Source organism: Maniola hyperantus, chromosome 3 (genome assembly GCF_902806685.2).
Source record: "Maniola hyperantus chromosome 3, iAphHyp1.2, whole genome shotgun sequence".
In the NCBI taxonomy this organism is placed as follows: domain Eukaryota; kingdom Metazoa; phylum Arthropoda; class Insecta; order Lepidoptera; family Nymphalidae; genus Maniola; species Maniola hyperantus.
This window is the reverse complement of record NC_048538.1, coordinates 1,960,596-1,985,167: the sequence shown is the minus strand read 5'-3', so window position 1 is coordinate 1,985,167 and position 24,572 is coordinate 1,960,596. Positions and strand designations below refer to the sequence as shown.

General features: G+C 37.9%; 3 protein-coding genes across 4 annotated transcripts in view; 2 read left to right on the top strand and 1 right to left on the bottom strand.

The window, feature by feature from the left end:
- Window positions 1-11,489, bottom strand: part of skd (mediator complex subunit skuld) — a 142,396-nt gene extending 130,907 nt beyond the window's left edge. The window contains exon 1 of the mRNA XM_069509737.1: window positions 11,261-11,489. Coding sequence (XP_069365838.1) covers window positions 11,261-11,329 — 69 coding nt within the window. The 5' untranslated portion in view covers window positions 11,330-11,489. The remainder of the gene's footprint in view (window positions 1-11,260) is intronic.
- Window positions 11,490-11,748: 259 nt separating this feature from the next.
- Window positions 11,749-14,303, top strand: mRpL50 (mitochondrial ribosomal protein L50). The gene is made up of 5 exons (XM_034984296.2): window positions 11,749-11,931; window positions 12,010-12,095; window positions 12,496-12,692; window positions 13,470-13,589; window positions 14,114-14,303. The coding sequence occupies exons 1-5, from the start codon at window positions 11,887-11,889 to the stop codon at window positions 14,227-14,229; spliced, it is 564 nt and encodes a 187-aa protein (XP_034840187.1). The 5' UTR covers window positions 11,749-11,886; the 3' UTR covers window positions 14,230-14,303.
- A 651-nt stretch (window positions 14,304-14,954) lies between these two features.
- The window catches only part of hob (bridge-like lipid transfer protein family member hobbit), a 41,365-nt gene continuing 31,747 nt past the window's right edge, over window positions 14,955-24,572 (top strand). For both annotated transcript variants that reach the window (XR_011238564.1, XM_034984293.2), the window contains exons 1-12: window positions 14,955-15,122; window positions 16,028-16,154; window positions 16,872-17,171; window positions 17,862-18,116; window positions 18,729-18,887; window positions 19,269-19,358; window positions 20,175-20,336; window positions 20,634-20,778; window positions 21,110-21,292; window positions 21,960-22,180; window positions 23,286-23,592; window positions 23,905-24,252. Coding sequence is in view for 1 of the 2 variants with exons in the window: in XM_034984293.2 (XP_034840184.1) it covers window positions 15,064-15,122; window positions 16,028-16,154; window positions 16,872-17,171; window positions 17,862-18,116; window positions 18,729-18,887; window positions 19,269-19,358; window positions 20,175-20,336; window positions 20,634-20,778; window positions 21,110-21,292; window positions 21,960-22,180; window positions 23,286-23,592; window positions 23,905-24,252 (2,356 nt within the window). In the remaining variant the exon portion in view is untranslated. The remainder of the gene's footprint in view (window positions 15,123-16,027; window positions 16,155-16,871; window positions 17,172-17,861; window positions 18,117-18,728; window positions 18,888-19,268; window positions 19,359-20,174; window positions 20,337-20,633; window positions 20,779-21,109; window positions 21,293-21,959; window positions 22,181-23,285; window positions 23,593-23,904; window positions 24,253-24,572) is intronic.

Here is a 24,572-nt window from a genome sequence, read left to right as displayed (position 1 = left end):
TTCAAACATTATTCTTGTACTGTTTAGACGTGGCAAGTGACAATTACTGCGGTACGCTAGATTGGCGAGAGTGCCGGCTCAGTCGTGAGTCGCGGTCACCGATATGTGGGTCAAGATAAGAGAGGAGTGCGCCTCTCCCTCGCGACGTCCGGCGCGGCGCCTCGAGGTGTGCTAATAACCGTACCTATTCACTACATCGTCACACGGTATAGTCCTTTTATTAAACTAACCCTTTAAAAGTTAAAACACTAACTTCTCAACAATAATTAATATGGAATGGCCTACCGGCTTTTGTTTTCCTCCAGGCGCCGGCTAAAATATTGGGATCTTCAAAAGATGAGAATAGGCATCTTCTAGGCAGGCACGCTCCACTTTAGGCTGCACCATCACCTACTATCTTAGTGTGATTGCAGTCACGCGCATGACTATATAATTTAAAAAAATGTTTGTACATAAATTGATAAATTCATCAATGGTTGAATCCATCATAGATACTGATATTATAAAGAGCAAAGATTTTTTTGCACATGCTAAACTTTGGAACTACGGAACCATTTTTTAATAATTCTTTCTCTCGCCATTAGAAAGCTACTTAATCCAGAAATAACATAGACTATAAATTACAAATTTACCGCGAACAAAATCAAAACATTAGGTGTAATAAGGCATTGTAAATTCTATTCCTAAAATAACTAATGACGAGCTTAGCCCGCAACTCCGATAGCGTACCAATTGGAATATTAAATAATGAGTGTGCCTCATAGACTCCGTTGCGACACGTCAAGTAAACGCTACGAACAATTGTTCTAAAGCCGAGGTGTCGTCTGAAAGAAAAGATAATCTAATAGAAGACTCATAAAACAAGGTGGCACAGCTAACTGTAGGTTGTTTAGAAGTTAATCATTAACCATATTGAAAATTTACTACCCTAAGAAAGCGTAAATAAGCGATAAGCAGTGATTGATAAATTAGTGAGTGAGTGATTGATTACTGCCTAATGCCAAATTAAAAACCAACTAAAAACCTTGGTAACTAACTAGCATACTTTTTAGAATCAGTTTTTCTAAATATCTATGTCATTTGGCGATAACTCCAAAAACCCTCTGATGGTGGATCGAGAAATTAGCACTCGCGCCAACGTTGGGAGATGGCCGTTCTGTGTCGGTTTTTCAATGGAATCTGCGCCAACGATCGCGATCCATCCACACGTTGCTGCCAACTTGTCTTGTTGCAATACACGTCGAGTTCGTACGTCCACCATCTTCTTTGACGTGGCATTTACTTTTTTTTCATTAAGCAAATACAAATTATATGCACTTAAAAATGATATGTAAAAGAGCTTAGAGCAATTTAAAGCGATTTCTGTATCGGACATAAATGTATTAATAGCAAACATTTGAAAGCCTCATGCAAATAACCGACCAACGCCCAACGTTGGTACGAACTACGAGCGTTGGCACCAACGTGTGGAGCCGGCTTTACACTAAAGCCTCCACAAACAACTCAACAACAATTGACCTAAACGGAGTACAGACTAACAGAAGTTTGTACGAGACGATGGGCCAACGCCATTCTCTTATCAATCATAGTGATAACAGTGTTTCACGATGATATCGGGCAGCCTTGTTGCCGGTGTGGTCTATTGTTCCGCAAGTATACCGAATAACTTGCGTAAACAAAATTCACAAAGTTTTCTAACGACATCATAAAATACAACCCTTAACAATAGTTATTACTACGCGTGTATTTAGATTTTTAAAAATTCCGTGGGAACTCTTTGATTACCCCGGGATAAAAAGTCAGCCTATGTCACTATGCATAAGCCTATGTCTTTAACTATACCCATGCAAAAAATCACGTCCATCCGTTGCTCCACAAACCAACAAACAAACACACTTTCGCATTTATAATTAGTATGGGTAGTGATTAAGGGTTCTATTTTACTATAATATTATAATTATATTTTAAATGTGAAAGTATGTAACATGGCAGTGCTAAAAGATGTTAAAAGCTGAATTAAATTTTCACGGCCAAAACGTTTAACTGATTTGTACGAAACTTGGTACAAGACAGGGATTGCTTGCATCCCGGAGATGGACCATAGGCTACTTTCGTCCCAGGAAATCAGAGAGCTCCAACGGAATTTTAAAAATCGAAGATTAGATCGAGTTAAGACTAATCCTTGAGAATTTTGAATGTAGCTTCTCTCTACGTGGTAGACCCTCTAAAGCTAGCCACTGACGATACGTCTGTTTGGAATGATTCCAAATGGATTACTTCCAAATGGACGTGATGGATGATCCAGCACATGTACCGCCGTCAAAGCCTGAACATAAACTGAGACGAAAAAAAAACTGGACGTAGTTTTCCCCATTCACAGACAATTTTGACGGCGTCCATATGGCGTGGCGCACGTTTTCGACATTGACAGTCGGCCGTGGATGACATCCATTTGGATTGGACGCACGGATTTCAATCCGTTTGGAAATCCAAATCTGGACGACGTCCATTCAATTGGAATACGTTTTTCACATTCATGAAACGATTTTGGAAGACGTCCACTCCATTTGGACTGATGGACGTATCGTCAGTGGGCACTCTTACAATTTTTTGAAAATCCACCCGAGCGACACCGGGCGCATCAGCAGTATAACACGTTAAATAAAAATACTTTATGCCCTCGATAAAATGCACTTAAGCATTGTTGTATATAAATTATGTTGATAGCAACGAGTCGGTACCTATTCAGTATCGAGGTCGTCCTTGGTAACTAACGCAGATTGTGGGATGTGTCCTTCACCTAGATCCTGGCGTACCTCTTACTTACCTACGAGTAGTTACTTACGAGAACGATAAAAATGTTTCGCTCTAAATGTATCATTTTCTACGATATCCTAATATCTATTTTAAGTATTATGGAACGAGAAGATATTTTTTGGGTACGAGGTTGTATGTTTGTGTATGTTAATACATAAAAAAAGGACTGTAGGTACTGAATTGGATCATCATCATTGCAATCCATCGCTGGCCCACTACTGAGGACGGGTCTTCTCTTAGAACGAGAACCACTCTTTTAGACAAACTTAATTAGACATGCAGATTCCCCCCCCCCCCCCCCCCGTGATATTTTCCTTCACCGTTAAAACAAGTGATAATTGCCTAAAATGCTCGTAACTCCGTTACCATTTTCTTCAAAACAATTAGACGTAACTATAATAAGTAGATATTTTTTATGAAAATTACATAACTACTTAATTATTTCGACACTCATTAGGCTGTAGCAGTGCGTAAAACTAGTAGCAAGTAAAAAGTTATATCAATTTGATAAGGATCGCTACCGCCGCGCCGGGCTCGAACCTTGATACCGAGTGACGACGTGATAATAAATCTTTGACAGATGAACACCGACATCACAAGCTATTTATATAAATACATAAAAGGAAAAGCTGACTGACTGATCTATCAACGCACAGCTCAAACTACTGGACGGATCGGACTGAAGTTTGGCCTGCAGATAGCTATTATGACGTAGGCATGAGCGATTACGCACTGCACTTCCGTCATCCGAGTTCTGTCCTCGAGAGAATACCAGAGATTATCTACGACATAATATGCTCCCATACAAAACAAAAGGAACGTATTTTCAAAGACTCGGATTGGATGAGTGCGTAACCTCCGTAAGGGAGTAAAATAGGGGTTTAAAATTTTTCAAATCTTGCATCACGGGGACGGGCTACTACGGACAGGTTACTTTTTGTCCTGGAAAATCAAAAGCTCCCACGGGATTTTAAAAACCTAAATCCACGCGGGCGAAGCCGCGGGGATCAGCTAGTAAATTAATAAAAAAACTTAACAACTATATTAGTACTTAAACACTAAATGCACACAGACAAACAGATATACAGATAGACACGTCAAACTTATAACACCCCTCATTTTAGGTCAGGGCCCGGGGGTTAATAAAAGTTACTCGAATTCAAACTTTTGACTTCGAAGACCGTGAAGTCAGTAACGTAAAACATAATTTTCGCACACGATAGATAGGCACTGATATGCATGACCACATAAGGTTACCGCGTCAGCTGATAAGAGCTGTTTATGTACGCTCCTAGGTAATCAACGCTGACAGTGAACGTCAAGGCGTTGGAAAATTTGTATTTATTGTTTTGTATGTATATTCAACTTGTTATTCAGGTTGATTTAGGTGATTTGATGAGATCCGTAGGAGAACTAGAGTAAACGACATAGCTCAACGGATTGCGAAGCTGAAGTGGCAATAGGCAGGGCACATAGTTCGTAAAACCGATAGACGTTAGGGTCTCAAGGTGCTAGAATGGCAACCTCGCACCGGAAGACGCAGCGTTGAAAGACCCCCCGCTAGGTGGACGGACGACCGGGTGGCGCAAGACCGTGACGTGTGGAAGTCCCTACAAGAGACCTATGTCCAGCAGTGGACGTCTATCGGTTGATAATGATGATGATGTTAAGTAATAATGATATTGAATTACTTGTTATTCAGGTTTTTGTCTTTCATGCAGATTTTTCTTGTTACTCCTGTAAGTCTTTAATTAAACGCAAAAAACTCAAGTAGGTACTTATGCTACATAATAACCACAGTTGACGTAAAGCAAAATGGTCTTAAAGGAACTACAATCCCCTAATCGACATTTCCGATTACGAGATTACTCTGGTACAGAAAGTTGTAGAGCTGCTCTTGTTTGCATGGATTTGTATGGACATAAAGGATAAGTTGGGGACGGTGGGCTATCATGAATAAGTGAACAATTCCTGGCCGGTCAGTGCACAATACCGCCGCGTTGGCGCCGTAAAAGCGCGCTGAAATATTATAAGCCGAAATAATTTTCCTAAACCATCTGAATATTTCGCGGCGAGGAATATGAAATACCCACTTGATTGTTCCGTACCTACCCGAAGGGTGCCAAAGGGACCCTAATACTAAGCAAGCCTCCGCCGTCCGTCCGTCCGTCAGCGGGCTGTATCTCGTGAACCGTAATAGGTAGAGTTGACATTTTGATTTATATTGCCGCTATAACAACAAATAAAATAAAAACAAAATGACTGTCATGCAAATTAAAATTACATTCTGTGAAAATTTAACTCTCTGCCTCTTACAGTTCACGAGATACAGCTCGCTGACAGACAGACGGTCGGACCCCTAAAAACCAATGTTAGTATAAAATCTAAAGCACGACTGCCATATTCCTTGAAGCTGTGAGACTCCATTCAGAGGGAAAATTGAAACCGCGCTCGCTTGCTCAGAGATAAAGAGTAGGTTGGGCACGGATGGACAGGGCATGAATAACTGAACGAATTCGGACAATACCGTCATGTTGGCGCCCGCAAACTACCGTTACAAATTTTTAGGGAAGATATCCTCTCTAAAAGATGGGTTGAAAATTATGTATTATAAATTTAAAAGCGAAATAAGCCCTTTTTGAATGGCCTTTGAACACATTCTGAAATCTAGATAAGGTAGATGGTGGTATAAGTCCCGCAAATTGCTATTACGCTGGAACCATGTCTCATTAACATAGAAATGACGTAATTTTGACGTCAAAATATACCATCAGCTCGAAATTTTAGTCTAGTGCTGACGTCACTAAAATGGCGGCCACGCGCATTAGCAATTTGCAGGACTTATAGTGATAATAATTATTAAGGGAGAGAAAGAGTAGGTTGAGCGCGCATCGACAGGGTATGAATAACAGAACGAATTCGGACAGTACAGTCAAGTTGGCGCCCGCAAACTACCGTTACAAATTTTTTTGACGATATCCTGTCTCAAAAAATGGGTTGAAAATCATGTTTTATACATTTAAAAGCGAAAAAAGCCCTATTTGAATGGTCTTTTGTACACGTTCTGAAATCTAGATAAGGTAGATAAGTGTAGTGGTAATAATTATTAAGGCAGATAAAGAGTAGGATGGGCACGGATAGACAAGACAGGGCATGAATAACTGAACGAATTCGAACCGTCATATTGGCGCCCGCAACCTACCGCTAGAAGTTCGCGTAATTTTAGGATGAAATTATCCGAAGATGGGTTGAAAAATTAAATTTAATCCCTAGAGTTTCATCTTGTATTTGTGTAACCAGTGGCGTGCAATTCATAGAGGCATAAAAGTACTGCTTACCCTAGTTGAAATGACCAGTGCTCATTTTTCTTTATGACCTGCCATTTAGCAGGTCTCTATAAGGTGTATCTAAGGCCTATCTTACTAATGTTTACCCTGGCTTCAAACTCTGTGCACGCCACTGTGTGTAACATTAGATCATAGATTGTGATCAATCATTACCCATATTATAAATGCGAAAGTGTGTTTGTTTGTTGGTTTGTCCTTCAAACACGACGCAACGGAGCAACGGGTGGACGTGATTTTTTGCATGGGTATAGTTAAAGACCTGGAGAGTGACATAGGCTACTTTTAATCCCGGAAAACCAAACTGCTCTCACGGGATTTTTAAAAACCTAAATCCACGCGTACGAAGTCGCGGGTATCAGCTAGTACCTAATTAATTTATCATTACTAGAATAGTCTTGCGAATAGAATAACTTATCATTACTAGAATAAGCGCCATCTCCACGGACGAGAGAATCACAAGCATCAAACATTCTATACAAACTCTATGGACCTACATATCTCTACAGGGCGATACTATTATCGCGGCGATAGTTTGTATCGAATTTTGTCACACGGCAAGACTATCGCCGCGATGCTCTCGTCCGTGGAGATGGCGCCAAATGTCACGTCCAATGTAATGAACATTACATATTTTTGTTTGCGTGGCAATATTGTTTTACTGAAATTCGAAACTATTAATTCGTAATCTAGGGCAGACCAATAAACATTTTAATCGCAAAATCTTGTCGTCATTTCAGACAGCTTCATCCGTGGGTTAAACAAACCAAATACGCCCGTCTGCGATTTAATTGCGGAAGAAATAGTGGGGCAAAATTAACGTGGAACACCTACTTTCACAATAGATACGGAATTTAAAGTACCTATTTAAGTAGTTAGATAATAACATGGAGTTCTTTACGTCTGCTGTGCGAAACGTAAGGCTGGTGCGCGATTACCGTAGAATGACAGCTACTATGTCACGATCGCAATCACCTCAGATTGGTTGACGCTCGCTTACTATTGGCTACAATGCATTGTTGCAACAAGAATTGCACGAATTCAGCCAATCACAACAATTGAGATGATTAATGTAATAAAAATTGATGCAGGTTTCCCGCAATCAAGGTCCTGGTGAAATATTGGTAAAGCAGAAGTTAGAACGTGACACAAGATATTACTGAGATCCGTATGGCATCTCATATTGGCGGGACGCGGAAGCACTAAAAATGGCATGACAAGGTGACAGATAAAATGTTAGATTGTAGAATGTACATTATTATATACTCGGTGATGCATGCGACTTCATCAGCGCAAGTTTCGATTTCTAAAAATCTTGTGGGATCTCTTCGATTTTCCAGGATAAAAAGTAGCCTATGTCCTTCCCCGGGATGCAAGCTATCTCTGTACCAAATTTGGTCAAAATCGGTTAAGCGGATGGGCCGTGAAAAGCTAGCAGACAAACAGACACAATTTCTCATTTATTATATTAGTATGTATGTGACCCACCGTGTTTAGAGGCTGCTTTACCTAATAACGACCAGTAACTAATAATGGGGATGATGACTTTATCAAAAATAAATTATTTCTTAGTAATAGAGGGTCTGCCAAAATTCTAAAAATACGCATTCGGTGCTAGTTTTAATTTGCTAACCATTTTAAATTATCGATTTATCTAAAAAAGTACGCCAAATTTCATCACAGGCTTATGACGTCCCATCTGTGTATTTCATACAAGCTCCCATACTTAAGCGAGCGTTATGAAAGTCGCTGATTTGACTAGTAGTCATCATCCCTATTATTTATTTATTTATTTTTATTATTCATGTACCAAAAATTGTAGTTACAAAGTAATAATAAATGGAATTAAAATAATAAAAAATAATTATTGTCGAAGAAATGGACAGGATTTATATTATATACTAGTTAGAGATACCTGGTGCCGATTTAAATGGTGCCACCTGGGGTCTATGAAATGATCGTATGAAAGAATTTAGGTAGGTATAATAAGAAAATTCATTATAATCGTAGAGCCAAAAACGTTATCACAGTAGTACTTAATAAAATATAATAATTAAGCACTTAAAATAAACTATTAGGGTGCTTTAAAAAAGATTAATTAAGTAGTTAATTAGCTGTTAATAAGCTCTATTATTGGTGTTACAATTAATAATGTTCTAAGAAAGTTATTACGTGCCAGACATCACGAGCATGCCAGGTAGGTTGAGACCTCAAGCTTCAAGTTTGGGAAAGTTACTATTACACGGTCATTCATAAACTGTTGAATGGGCACAAGACCGCCCGCGCAACGTTGCGCACGCGCACACCGAACTGTCGCGTCACCGATTTGATTCTTTAATCTCGATCGTGTACGTAGACAATACAGTGCACCTCATACAGGCAAAAACACACTGCATGCCTTAAAGTTCCAGACCAAATTATGTTATATTTATTTCGATAACCTATCTCGATTGTGTACATTTATGAAGACAATACCTTACACTTCATAGAGGCAAATATACACCGCCTTCCTAATTTTTGTAGGGCCTACTGTTCGAGTGTTGTTTTGATAACCTATCTCGATTGTGTACATTACATTGACAATACCGTGCACTTCATAGAGGCAGCAATACACTCACTGCATGCCTAATTTTTTGAACTATTGCAGTCGATAAGCTATCTGGAATGTGTGCTTGAATTCAAACTAAAGTAGTCGATATTTTTCTTAACCACAATACTTTAACAATTGTTATGCGATAAAAGATAAATGTTTTCCGATTTTCTATGCGAAAGACGCGCGAAAATCAGCCGTCGTCTTTTATCTCACTCGCACACGAATGTGCGCGTGCCGAGGGAAAGAGACGACAAGCTAGGTCATTAATACCCATTATAGGAATGCATCTCTATTACAAAACTACGGTTTCCTACTGCAGTTATGGATGCATGTTTATTTTATGCACAAATACGTTACATTGCCGATTGCTTTGTATTAGGAAACGGTTTGGTTATCTGTAACTAAAGGTACCTAGATATTCTATTGTAAAATTACTATGGAATCGCTGTTGATTTTTAGGGTTCCGTACCTCAAAAGGAACAACGGAACCCTCATAGGATCACTTTGTTGTCCGTCTGTCTGTCTGTCAAGAAACCTACAGGGTACTTCCCGTTGACCTAGAATCATGAAATTTGGCAGGTAGGTAGGTCTTATAGCAGACATTTGGGGAAAAATCTGAAAACTCTGACTTTGTGGTTACATCACACAAAAAAAATTAAATTGTGGTCATGAACTAATAATTAGTGCGTATTTTCAATTATCAAAGTAAGATTTAACTACCTATATCAAGTGTGGTATCATATGAAAGGTCTGCACCTGTGCATTCTAAAACAGATTTTATTTATTTTCTTTCTTTCTTTCTTCGCTCTGGGCTGGTTCTGTTTTTATTTATTTTTATGCATCATAGTTTTTGAATTGTCGTGCAAAATATCGAAAATATAGGACTGTTGTACGGAACCCTCGTTGCGCGAGCCTGTAATCAAGTTAATTTTAAAACATGATATAAGTCATGTGCTCTACTCTAGTCATGCTCACTTCACTAAGTGAAGGTCAACAAATTATAATCTATAGGTACTAGATGATGCCCGCGACTGGGTCCGCGTGGATTTACATAGGTTCTTCGTGGAAGCTCTTTGATTTTTCGGGATCAAAAGTAGCCTGTCTTTCCCTGGGATGCAAGCTATGCAGGTATCAAATTTTATCAAAATTGATGAAATTAGAAATTTGCAAGCCGTGAAAAGCGAGCAGACAGACAGACACACTTTCGCATTTATAATATTAGTATGGATTTAAAATGAAGTGTAAATGTACCTATTAGGAGTAGGTCTTTAGGTCGTTATAACTATTAAGTAGTAGGTAGGTACGTACTAGTATAACTAGTTTACAGATTGTAAAACAATATTAAATTGGATCCTTTGAAATAGTGAAGACTTTAACTGTTTGACAGTTGCTTAGGTATGGAATTAGCTTTCAAATAACAATCAAAGACTGTTCAATTTTGTTGAAAAAAATCCAAGTTATGTGCGATCTAAAGTGTATTGAACTCGGCGCAATGTCAGCCTAGTAGGTCGATGCGTCACCGGCGACGACCCACGATCGGGCGATGTAAACGAAAGCATTCCTCACAACAAAAGGAGCTGTGTCCGCGAACGTCGCATAAATAATTAGACAATAAGCAGGCAGGGCAAGAAATCGGTAATTTGTATCGCTTGAGAGTCGAGATAGGCGGAGCGGCCGGCGACTGGCGAGCGACGTCGAGGGAGACGGGTGCTCGCGGCAGGCGCGCGCGCGCGGAGATGTGGCAACGCGGCAGCCGTCAGGTGGAAATGGCGCCGGCCCGCTCTCGCGAGGACGAGCGACCCCCCACCTCCCCACACCGACCCTCCACCCCCGTCTCCGCTACACCCGCCGCTAATCCTCCACCGAACACAATCTGATAAAATTCGCGCCAGCTACGAATGTTACGCAAAGCGACACTACAACACGACGATAATGAATGACCCGGCCGTTTCTTAATGCATAAACATTAATGCTATCTTAACTTACGTTATGTCGCAGTATCGAACCGAGCGTAGAAGAATGCAAGTAATAAGAAAGTTATTTCCTCGACCTGGCGAAACTAGTCTCGCGAACGCATTACGGTCCGCGTTACGGCCAGGTGAATTCAAAATGACCTCTATGAGCCTGTGGCTTCTTGCGACCTCGCTCGTTGAAAGCGATGACATTCTGTGGGTTAGCAACACCACATGACTCCAATGCTGCGAGTACGATGCCAGGATGACTAACGGTCGAGCGTCATGTGTCGACTAAGCATGGATTCTTCCATAGCAAACATTTAACGCAATAGATCGATTCCATTGCTGTATTATCATTAAGGTGATTTTTGTTTAACAGCATCGAGTAACGATAATTGGACCGTTTGGATCGTAGATTTATTGTTGACTTACAGCAAAATGGAAGAAACGATTGCGTTAAATGAAAGCACACAATAACATACCACGATAATCATAATGATTTCGAAAGAAAAGTACCTACGAGTTCTTTCATCAATGTAAAAGTGACTTACCAAGGCGAAGAAGTTTGTGTGGCAATCCTCGAGACTTGCACCGTTTGTTTGGTGATTTTGATGCGTCATGGTAGTCCGGGACACTTCATTTTCATTTCACAACACTAAAAACTGATTCAATCTTAAAGAAACCACTCAAAATCTTAAAATCATCACCGACATTTAGTGAAGTTTTCACCTTTCAATGGCGACTGGAAAATGGCGGATAGGAAACAACAACCCAAGCCGACGCTAGCGCACTGAACGGCAACTATAAGAACTAATTTCGTCCAGAAATTTTCAACCGTTCCTTTCTACGCATTAAATAGGACCTTGAAGCATCAATGTTACCAAATATTTTTTCGTATTGTAAACAAATTACATTTCGACATTTTTATTTTTATTTATAAAATTAACAATGAATTATTATGGCTTGTTAACGGAGCCAGCTTATAGAAAACGAACAATTTGGACATTATAATTGTGCGTTGTATGCTTAAAATGAAACGGTCTTTATTTATGATTTAATATTTATTATGAAAAGAGAATGTCAAATTTATTTCCAAGTAATTGAATTAATTTAAACAAAAGTATTTTTAAATACCACCTGCATATTAACAAGAGGAAGTTCTAGTTATTTATTAATAATGTTAAGGAATTTGCTACGCACTACGACATTACAAAAATTTCAGGTTATAATTTGTGTTATCTTACGTGATTTTCTATTTACTGTTGAAAGGCGCTACTTTACAATAATATTCCAATTCCAGATTATATCCGTAAGAAATAAACAAGCTAAGTTTCCCAAAACAGATAAGAAGTTACAAGCTGCAGCGGAATCACTTGCATGTAGAGGGTAATAATATTTGATTTCATATTTTAATCTATTGTATTAATTCATATAGGTACCTACCAAATAAGATTCTTATTAAGTATTATTAGAAAAGTCAACGATTAATTGCCAATTCTGTTAAAAAATACTAATCTAAACATATAAAAGGAAAAGCTGACCGACTGATCTATCAACGCACAGCGAAAACTACTGGACGGATAGGGCTGAAATTTGGCGTGTAGTTATGACATAGACATCCGCTAACAAAAGATTTCTGAAATTTAACCCCAAGGGAGTTAAATAGTAGGTTTGAAATTTTAGATTTTTTTAGAGGTTTGAGTCCACATTGATGAAGTTGTGACGATGAGCTAGTTCAAAATAAAGTTGTATGCTCTTTTAAGATAAAAATATCAAATTTTTCAAGGTTTCTTCGTCCAAATAAGGCATGGGATCCGCCAGTGGACATAAATGAGACAATAGTTAAAATATGTTCTGAAAATGGACTCAAAGATGATAGCGAGCTTGATTCTCTTGAAGTCAAGTATACTGTACTGAAGGCATGTTTTGATGAAACTGGTCACAGTGTACCTAACTCCTTATTACATACCATTGAGACTGTGGGTAAGTGACAATTTTGTCTGACTACTGAACAGGAGCAGTACAGAAGATAATAGAATTTGTCGATAAGCTGATATAAAAATTCAATTCTTAAGTTTGTAATTGCAAATTTTATTTTAATGACATATAAGTGATATCTACAAATTCATGGCTTTCAGATTTTTTCCTTTACTTGAGCTATGAGAAATTGTTTGATTTATGCTTATTTTGTGGTTTAATAACATATTCTAAGTAGTGACCACAACCCGTTCAATTGGGTTAAAATATCAACAAATAAAAACATCAAATTAATCATGGTATGTACCAGGTACCAGTTATCTACATTAAAATAATTGTTTGTTTTTGCCAAATTTCATGAATCTAGGTCAATCAACCCTATAGGTTTAGATTCGCTTGCGATTGTCAAAATATTCTGCATAAACGACCATATCTTTTGATTGTGTTGTTTACAACACCAATGGTTTTGTATTTCATGGGGACCTGAGATGAAATATCATATTAATTTCAATGTAAAACCTCCCTGCGTTCTTGAGAAAAATAATCTTGACTCTTGACAGACAGACAGACATCAGACAGATCAACAACAAAGTGATCCTATATGAGTTCTTTTTTCTTGAGGTACGACACCCTCAAAAAGGTCATTATCATCAGCATGATCAGCCCATCGCCGGCTCACTACAAATCACCTCTCAGAGTAAGAAGGGTTTTGGCCATTGTCTACCGTGCTGGCCATGTGCTGGCCAATTTACACTTAAATTTTTGTATTATACTCATTTTCAGATGACCTAAGACACTTTTATAATACTCCTGTTGACACAAAGACTCCATTTGATACATTGAAGAAAATGGATCTACCTAAGAATTTACATGTCCAAGAGGATTATGTTCGCTTTCACCCAGGTAAGTCTATAATCATCACCATCATCATCATGATCAAGCCATTGCCGGCTCACTACAGAGCACGGGTCTCTTATCAAGAAGAGAATCGGGTGAGAATTGGCCATAACCTACCACGCTGGCTAAGTACAGATTGGCAGACTTCACACACCTTTCAGAATGTTATGGAGAACTCTCAGGCACGTAGATCATGTTTTCGTTCACTGTTAAAGCAAGTGATATTTTATCACTTAAAAACGCACATTTGATTTGATAAGTTTTTGAAAAGTAAAAAGTTTGAAAAGTTTGAAGTGCATCCTGGGATCAAACCCCTGACCTTCGATTAGGATGCAGACATCCTAACTTCTAACCACTAGGCTATCACAGCTAGTCTATAATACAAGCAATGAAATTAATAAAGTCTTGGTTTAAATTTTAGCCTCTCTATTTCTTTTAATAGCGTTAAGAGATCTATAGAGCGCACTCTGACTTAGCTTAGACTTAAGACATAATTAAAACGAGATTAATCAAGTTGTTATTTGTTTCAGATACAGATACCCTGTTCAATGGAAAGTCTGTGTTCCCGAAGAGCTCTACCATAGTGTCTGGTCTGAAAACAAGGAAAAAATACGAAGGCTACACTGCTAAGACATCATGGCCTTGATCTAGTTGTATGTTTTTAGCTGTTAGATAATAATTATGTTATGTGAATGAATAATAAAGTTATTGTAAAACTTTTGATAGTTTTTTCTTTAGTATATACTAGCTGATGCCTGCCACTTCGTTCGCGTGGAATTTTCGGGGGAAAAAAGTAGCCTATCTCCTTCTCTGCGATGTGAGCTAACTCCGTACCAAATTTCACCTGTTGGGCCGTGAAAAGCTAGCAGACGGACAGACACACTATCTTATTTATAATATTAGTATGGAAGTATGGATTAAAAATGGAAGGTAAAATTGATGCTGAGGGCGTTCCATGCCCTAGTGGGTCAAATTAGGAAAGACCTTATTAGGTCCTTAGGACCTTACTTGATTTTTGTAAGCCAAAGAAAAACAATAACTGAACTAGGAACCTTTCTCCATCCACGACCCACGTTGATAACTATTGCTTGGGTTGTATTATGTAGGTACATACCTACCACAAAAATATAATCCTGAAAATGTTTTCAGAAAGCTGTAACTATGATGTATAAGAGTTGCAAAGTCATTTTAAAATTGGTGTCATTTGAGTTTTATTGTGTGTGTTATTGTTTCGTAAAGAATTATGGAAATTTTTCAGAAGTCTGACACTTACTTCCTTTACTGCATAATTACAAATTACTGAACGTTACCGTAAACATAAATAAAGACGTATTGACATTGACATTGACATTTGTCGTACGAATTATGGAATTTGATAAGTGAGAGGTTAAAATTTCGATTCGAAATATTTTGAAGAAAATGATTGTATTTATAGCGATAATTTAGTTATCAAATAAAGGAATGATTGCAGCATATAAAAATGAATATACTTCTAATATTGTGTTTTATTTTTATCGTCATATATTCGTGTGTTTCGTGGTAAGTAAATGTTTGTTTTCTTTTACTTTATTTACAAAATTGCCGGGAATTCAACTAGATAACAAATTTACACTTATATTCTGGACTTATTCTTATGAATTTCTTTAAGATTCCCAAAGTAATATGGATTTAAACAGCCTGATCACAGAATACATTGAGCCTGATTCGGTTCGTTGTAATGAACTTTCTAATTAAACTAATCATGAAGGCTGTGTGAATGATACCGTGAAGTTATCTAAATAATTCGACCAATAATATTTTATGTACTTGATTTGATACTTCCTCTAAGACATGTTACGAGAAAACCGAGAGGGATAAGCATTAAAAGTTATTTGTTCAAAATTGATTATAATTAGAAAGTCTATTATTTGTAAACAAACAACCACACTGAATCCTGAAGGTTTTGAAACTTTCTGAACTACAATAATTAAAAAACAAGAAGTCTAATCTTAACACAAGGTAGATTACTCAGATTTTTACAGATACAAGTAGGTTAGGTTTGTGTATTTATATCCATAGTGTATTTTCTGCATAAACTACCATGTTGCTACTACAGATCAGACTACTTGTTTTGTGCACTATACACACGAAAGTACTTTTTTTACAATGATCCACTATTATCAAAAACCACTTTGAAAGTAATGTTAACACAAATCTTATAAGTAGATATAATCACCAAACTTTGCTTTAGAAAGCTTTAAAAATACAAAACTTTAAAACTAAATTGTGTACTTTAAATGTAAATTTCATGTTCTGTCTCTATTTAGCAATATTAAAAAGACAAAGATGCAGATAGTCTAAATTTAGTTTAGAGAAAGACAAGAGAGTCGGCACCATTATTTCATTAGCACAAAATTAAATTAGTCTTAAATTAAATGTCTGTTGAATTTTAAAATATATTTCAGGGTGCTACCAGCGTTGCTTTCATGGCTATTCAAAAGGAAATATCACATAAAACTGAAGATTGGTAGAATAGCTGTGCCAAAATTGATTTTACGAGATGTAAGCCTGTCAAAAGATGGCTATTCTATAGTAAGTAATCACCTATAGAGTAAAACCTATAGAGAACTTCCTGTTGACCTAGAAGCATGAAATTAGCAGGTAGGTAATAGGTCATATAACCCAAATAAGGGGAAAAATCCGAAAACCATGAATTTCTCGTTACAGCACAAAAAACAAATTTTAAGTGCCCTGAGTGCCCTGAGAATCCCACACTGAAGTACTGGCTTGCCGTACATCGTGACAATAACCGTAAATAAAGTACGAACCTCCTATTTGGGGGCAATCTCTAATTTTAATTTAATTTAAATTTTATTATTGTATATTTTGTAACTTTATTATTTTCATTTATTATTTTTTTAACAATTGTACATTTGTATTTGTATTTACTTTTATGTATGTTCAAATGGGTTCAAGTTGCCTAAATAAATGACTATTTTATTAAAAAAAAAAAAAAAAATTATTAATGCGTTCATGAACAAATGATAATTAGTATTTTTAATTTTCAAAGTATACCAAGTGGGGTATCATATATGAAAGGGCTTTACCTGTACATTCTAAAACAGATTTCTATTTATTTTTATGTATAAATAGTTTTTGATTTATTGTGCACAAAGTCGAAAAAATACGATTGTAGTATGGAACCCTCGGTGCGCGTGTCTGACCCGCACTTGGCGGGGTTTTTAAATGTATGAAGTAAATAAATCTTATGATGCACTTAATATCTAAAATGTTTTGTATTGTTTTTAGCATATTGAAGAAGTATCATTCAGAAGCAGTTTCTTCAACTCGGAAATCAACAAATTACTATCTGTGGTGATGAAGAATTTAGAGTTGACCAATAATGCTGAGGAAAAGAGGAGTGCTGTGGTTGAGACTATTTTAAAGCCTCTGCTATCTAAACAGAATTCAAACTCCAAGTCAGATGGGCTTGATGATGAAGCTAATAGCTTTAATAGTTTGAATAGAGATTTGGCTGCTCTAGGGAAAAAGAAGTTACTGGATTTCAGGAATAAAAAGCTACCACCCAGTCTTATTATGTTTGCACAGGTAAAGTAATCAGTTACAACCACTTCATACTGCATTTAAAAGTACTGTAGACTGAATGCACTCCAGATTTTACCCTAGAGAAGAAAGAACTACCTTACCTAAATAAACTTACTAAGTATATATAGTAAAAAAAGACTTGCACAATCCTTATATATGTAACTGGTCTTTTATAACCCTTTATTTTGAGTTATTCTAATTTTAGACAACCAACGAAATATTATACTACAACACTGAGTTTCTTCTTCCACCAAAAGGTTTCTTTCAAAAGAGAGAACTTTTTCTTTACCAAATTATTAACCAAAATCGGAAAAGGAAAAGTCCTGCCTTTTGAAAAGCTTTGGAAGGAGAAAATTAGAATAAATGCCTAGAAATTTCTCTCAGTGTAGCTGATGCTGCGACCATTTGAACGCAGTAGTTTTTTGGCTCATAGCAAGATTTGGTCCTTGACAGTTTAAATGTGTTTCATACACATCTCTTAAAATATTTGCACAAATTTAGTCGAATGTTAAAGGCTCTTTATATTGTATACTTCCATCTTTGTTGTACCAATGTTCTTGCAAATAAATGATTATTTATTTATCACGGACCAAAAATTGTATTGTATATCTATTGTAATGTAAATAATGGGTATACATACCATACTATACAATTAATATAATGATTTAATTTGGAAGACACAATGGTTTTCAGTTCATGGGTGTCCACATATTCAATGCTACAGTAATAATAAAGGATACAACCAATAACGCATGGTCCCTGCACGCATCCGCATCAGAGTTGCACGCGGACGGCGCGGCGGGCGGGCCGGCCCGAGCTCTGGTGTTCTCTGCCAATCTGGTGGATGCGACAGCGAAGGTTGTGAGTGGGAACAAGTGCCTCGCTGAGGCATCGTGCGGAGTGCTTATTGAAGGAACGGTGAAGGCTGATGGTCCTTTGAATGTTGAGGTTTGTTGGATAGGTGTAGTGGTATACACCCTTTATAAGTTAGCAAATTGTTTTCAAAAATTAAAAAACTTTAACCATAAAAATCATACCTACTTCTAAGTAATCTAGAGATCCAGTATAATGCATTGTGAAAGATAATGTTATCAAGCCAGAATATTGAAGTAAGCTTGTCCAACATAAAATAAAATGGATACTTTTAACCGACTTACATGAAGGAGGAGGTTTTCAATTTGTTGCGTTTTCTGTTATCGGGGAGGAGACGCCCCGCACAGCCCCCACGCTAACCCGGCGCGGGATAGTGTGGGTAGCAGGTGAAACCTTGACCTGTCACTATTTTCTTCTTCTTTTCTCAATAAAAATAATAATAATAAATTTTATTTGCTCCAAAAAAGAGTAAAGTACAATTTTGCTTAAAATTACCCTCGAGCCCTAAACTAGGTTAACCTGTGTCATGGGGGTCAGTATCTCCCCAATGACAATAATTATTTTATATTTATTTTTACTTTAGAGTGTGTATGAGCATAATATGGCTTTTTTTCGTGCCATATCAGCACAATGCACTTTGCCAGTCTCAAGTCTTGTTTATTTTATTTGATTCGTTTATTATTGCAGAAAATTCACACAGTGGTAAGCAGCCCCACAATATGTCTGCAGGATGAACTATACAGCTTCTTGCAAAAGAACAAAAGGAGGAAACGAAAATCTCTGGGATACTTTGAACAAGATCATTATAATACTATTTTACCAAGACTCTCGCCTGCTATACCAAAGGTGAAACTCCTTATTAATCTATGAAATAATTTTTTTTAAATCATCACGATCAACCCATCGCTGGCTCACTACAGAGCACGGGTCTCCTCTCAGAGTGAGAAAGTGAGGTACTGGCCAAGTGTGGACTGGTAGACTTCACACACCTTTGAGAACATTACGGAGTACTCTGAGGCATGCAGGTTTCCTTACGATATTTTTCCTTCAATGTTAAAGCAAGAGATATGTAATTGCTCAAAATGCACATAACTTTGAAAAGTTACAGGTGCATGCCTGGGATCAAACCTCAGACCTACCAAAAGGAAGGCGGACGTCTTAACCACTACACTATCACCGCTATAAGTTTTAAATACATTTTATCTATTGATTATTTCTATTTTGCAGATATTTAGTTTAAAAATCGACACGACGAAAGTTACCTGTGTGGACAACTGTACGAAGACCAAATTTGAGATTACTGTTCAAAGTTTACAAGTAAGAGAACTGTGTATTGAGCTTTTAACAGAATGAACTTACTTTAATTATTCACAGGCTCAAAAAAATTTCAAACATGCAGTACCCGGCAGGAAATATTGTACATTGAATCGAATCGAATCTTTAGAAAGAGATAGTGGTTTTGTAGAGTATTGTCTCTGTCGTCGAGGCCGACAAAACGTCACATAGGTATGAGTGACAGATACAACGCTCTACAAAGCCGAAATCTCATCCTATAGGTCGATTTACAATGTTTCTTGCGGGCTACTGTATTTATTTTTAAATGGCCAAAATAATTTTTGCAATATATTTTTCTTTATCATCATTATCAACCCATCGCTAGCTCACTACAGAGCACGGGTCTCCTCTCAGAGTGAGAAGGGTTTTGGCCCTAGTCTACCATGCTGGCCAATGTGCGGATTGGTAGACTTCACACACCTTTGAGAACATTATGGTGAACTCTCCCTTGAACTATTTCAACCGGTATAGGAGTGGACTGAAAACCGAAAGGTCGACGGTTCAAACCCCGCCCGTGGCACTATTGTCGTACCTACTCCTAGCACAAGCATGACGCTTAGTTGGAGAGAAAAGGGGAATATTAGTCATTTAACATGGCTAATATTCTTTAGAAAAAAAAACTCTCAGGCATGCAGGTTTCCTCAAGATGTTTTCCTTCACCGTTAAGGCAAGTGATATTTAGCTAATTAAAAGACATAGCTCCGAAAAGTTGAACTCTCGACCGCCCAGCCGACCTCCGATTGGAAGGCGGACGCCCTAACCACAAGACTATCACGGCTTATATGTTTCTTATTCAAGGTAAACTCTCGATTCAGTGCCGCCTCTGTAGTGGTCGGCCCCAGCGGCGCCGAAGTGATAAGCCTTCCGCAAGTGTACGTAGCTTTCCAGATGGATCAAGTGCAACTCATTGCCAGTAACGAAACTCTCATGTTCCTCAACAAACTCAAGTTGGATGCCAAGGTATGTATTTCTGGTATCTATACTAATCCATGCTACATAGTCCATACTAATATTATAAACGCGCAAGTGGGTCTGTCTGTCCATCTATCTATGTGTCTGTCGGTCTGCTAGCTTTTCACGGCCCATCCGTTTAACCGATTTCGATGAAATTTAGAACAGAGATAGCTTGTATCCCGGAGAAGGACATACGCTAATTTTCCCGGAAAATCGAAAAGTTCCCACGGGATTGTTAAAAACGTAAATCAACGCGGACGAAGTTGCGGACATCACCTAGTAACTAATATTTTTCCTTTCTAGCTGGAGAAAGGTGTCCTAAACCTGTACCTCATAATCAGCACGTTGAGCTTGACATACAACCACAGCAATACATTCCAGTGGTACACAGCGTGGCAGCGGGTGAAGAGGTCACAACCCATGCAAGTTATCGATCCTACCGAAACAAGTAATTTTGCACAGTTTGTTGGTTGGTTAGAACTTTCTAAAGACCTTAGAAAGGAGAATGACAGATAACTATCCTAGTAGTAAATAACCACTTAAATGTGGCATTAGGAGTTTAGTTTTAAGATCGCTGAGATTGCATTAAATGTTCAAAGTTTCGTGATATTCTTTCTTTTTTTCTGAGCTGTTTTTATGTGAGATTTGACAAACTTATCAAACACTGAAACTATTCTCAATGAAAATACACAACAATACTTAGACTCCGCAATATTTACTTTCCATAACAAAGTATTCATTATAATTTTGGGAATTAAATGATAATACAAAATTTCCAGCATGGAACACAGATTCGTGGTGGGCCCGAATAGCTTGCAGTTGCGCAGTGCAAGGTTGCGCAGAACTGCGCGGCGTTGCGTTGCGCGCTGTTCGTTCCAACTCGCCGGAACATGCCGCCATCGCGCTGTCGGCTGGCTGCAGCGGGCTGAAAGTCAAACTGGACCAGTTATTGGATACTAGAGGTATTATTGTAATTTTGTACAAATTACACAAAAAAAAATGTGCGGATGTTGGGACGAAATTGTCTGGTGTGGCGGTTGCCACAGATGCAACTAGATGGCGCTATTCAATCGACAACATTTCATGACGTACTCCCGAACAAATGTACCGCCGACAGTACTCGCACTAACGGAGTTTTCTGCAATCTGACCGTTCCTGTACACTGGTTTAGTGACTCGAAGAGGGGCATGGCCTTCGACACTAAAATCATTCATAGTCAGTCAAGTTTTTTGAGGGTTTACAAGTCTTTGCTTGCTTCGCGATATCTGGAATGTCAAACAGTACGCTTAGTACGAAATTTTATGTCTCACTATTGTTAATAGTATTCGATTGTCGCAACACTTCCGCATTATAGTAAACTGGATCTTTACTACCTTGTTTTAAAGCTCAAGTTTGTATACACATCTAAAACCAGCGGTCCAAGCGGAAACGTTGCGAAATTAAAGTCAGTGACATTGAATTTTTGACTTCAGTTCATGGCTCTTTGGATCCATTTTACTTTGACGGTATTGTGTTTCGACTCTCGAATTCTAGCAACGTTTGGTGAGACGTAAAATCTTATACTCTCTTACAGCTTATAAAGATTTCTTGAAAATTACAAAGTTTTCTTTACTTGTTTTTGTGTTACAGAGGAGCCATACAAATGGGTGGTCGCGCAACTAGTGGTCGGGTCTCGGCACTGGAGCGCGGAACTGTTAGTGGACGGGGGCTGGGCTCGCTTCGGCAGGATCGGTACCAACAGCAGCAGCAGCGGCAGGGAACCGCCACCTCGACGATACCACTCGTGGGGCTCTGCCTTGCTGGCTGTTGCGCTCGTCAAATGGGGCACGCATGGACCAAGGGACTCCAAGGTTGAATTTGTATCAGTTTTTTATATATTTTATATATATTTTATATATATTTTTTTTTTTTTATTGATCAAAAACATACATAGGTTACAAGTACATCTGCATATCTAAAAGTACAAAATGCATGCTTATAATAACATACCAATTTTGTTAAGTATACAGAAATACCGACTGACCCTAAGCTAGGTATATACCTGTGTTTTAGGCGACAGCACTCTCCTTAATATTCATGACTCATTTTATAATAGAAAGGAAAAGAAATCGGCTCATTTTAAAAAAGAAATAGAAAGTTTTTGAAAGCTTTTTATTTGTTTCCCTTATTTGTATGTTAGCAACTGTCATTCTGCTGGATTCCGTAAAACCTGCATCAATCATTAGTACAATCGCAATTGTTGTGATTGGCTGAATTTATGGTATCCTTGTTGCAACAATGCATTGTAGCCAATAGTGAGTGAGCGTCAATCAATAAGTAAGTAAAAGTAAAATATGCTTTATTGTACACCAAAACAAAAACAATTGACATATAACAAATACAGCATGTACAATAGGCGGCCTTATCGCTAAAATAGCGATCTCTTCCAGGCAACCTTAGGGTAGAGGATATTATAAAAATTAAAGAAAGCGGAAGGGGTGTACTAATTAAATAAAGTAAATACACATAATATATATATGAAAATACAACAGTAAATAAGAGAGGAATAGACGATAGATAAGTGGAATAAAAAGTAAAAATAAATAAACACATCAAATGGAGGATAAATAAAATAGCTTCAATTTTGTTTTAAACCAGAGTTTAATAAAATCAATCAGAGGTGATTGCGATCGTGATATTGTAGCTGTCATTCTACCGCAATCGCACAGCTGTTTCTGTAAAGGACTCGTTAATTTTATATTTGCCTTCTATTAGACTGCGTTTACGTGTAAAACAAATATACGAACATTTGGTGGGATTGAGGTCCATGCCATTTAAACGACACTAATCAGCAATTCTATCAATATCTTCCTGTAAAGACTGAGTGTCGTCTTCTTTTAAAATCTCTTTGGTGAGTTTTAGATCTGATGATTGTAAACAAAGATACAATCCATTCCAGCAATTTCTATGTTACAGATTGAAGCAATGATGGATTGCCTTCGAGTGGAATGGAGTACCGCGATTGCTGAAACCGTGCTATCGCTCGTAGATTGTCTGAACGACTACAAAACTACCTCAACCGTACAACCTCAAGAAACAGTTCCTGAATCCACATGCAGTATCGCAATCAACGTGGCCTTGTCTCATATCAACATGTTCTTTATAATCAACGATACGATGTGCATCATGAGTCGTGTCGACGCCGTGACGTTGGAGCAGACGGTGGTCAAATCTGGCGCGGTGGTGTCAGGGTTGAAGATGGTGGAAATTGTGCCTTATCAAGGTCAGTGCAAAACTATTTTTTTTGCCCATGTCCACATTCGTCGCTTCCCCGCGTCAGATTGCTGACTGACTGACTGACTGATCTATCAACGCACAGCTCAAACTACTGAACGGATCCGGCATGCAGAATGCAGATAGCTGTTATGACGTAGACATTCGCTAAGAAAGGATTTTTGAAAATTCAACCCCTAAGGGGGTAAAATAGTGGTTTGAAATGTGTGTAGTCTTACGCGGACGAAGTCGCGGGCACAAGCTAGTGATATAAGATATGACTATAAAGCTTTAATTTTTTTTTGTTTTTTTTTGTCAACAGGTAACATTCATTGTCAGAGGTCAGACGAGATCCTCTCCGCGTTTTTCCACGTAAAACTGGCAAGGATCGAGCATGTGCCTTCGAAAGACAGAAACTCAGTTCTGCTAGATTTCCAGTTCCTAGAAAATGTAATTTTCGAATGGAGTGCTAACTTGCATTTAAAAATAGTCACTTTTGTACGGGCTGTCAAGAGTTTTAGACAAGAATTTAGATTAAAGCGAGAGGTAAATAATGATGTACTCAGCACAAGTAAGAGTGGGAGAGCGATAGATTGGAGGGTGGCATTCAAAAGTGATACGAATCTCAGTCTAATTTTGTCAGAAGATAATAATATGCTGTTTACTACTGGTAAGTACTTCAGTTTAAATAAATTACTACCCATGGTAGAAGTAGTACCCACTATGGTAGAGCTCTTCGGAAACACAGAGTTTTCATTGAACAGGGTTTAGATTTCCAGTTCCTAGAAAATGTAATTTTCGAATGGAGTGCTAACTTGCATTTAAAAATAGTCACTTTTGTACGGGCTGTCAAGAATTTTAGACAAGAATTTAGATTAAAGCGAGAGGGAAATAATGATGTAGTCAGCAAAAGTAAGAGTGGGAGAGCGATAAATTGGAGGGTGGCATTCAAAAGTAATACGAATCTCAGTCTAATTTTGTCAGAAGATA

Coding starts and splice junctions, on each gene's coding strand:
- mRpL50 (XM_034984296.2), top strand. CDS start 11,887: ATGTTAAGGAATTTGCTACGCACTACGACATTACAAAAATTTCAG. Junction 11,932..12,009: donor CGACATTACAAAAATTTCAG/GTTATAATTTGT, acceptor TTCCAATTCCAG/ATTATATCCGTAAGAAATAA. Junction 13,590..14,113: donor TTATGTTCGCTTTCACCCAG/GTAAGTCTATAA, acceptor TATTTGTTTCAG/ATACAGATACCCTGTTCAAT.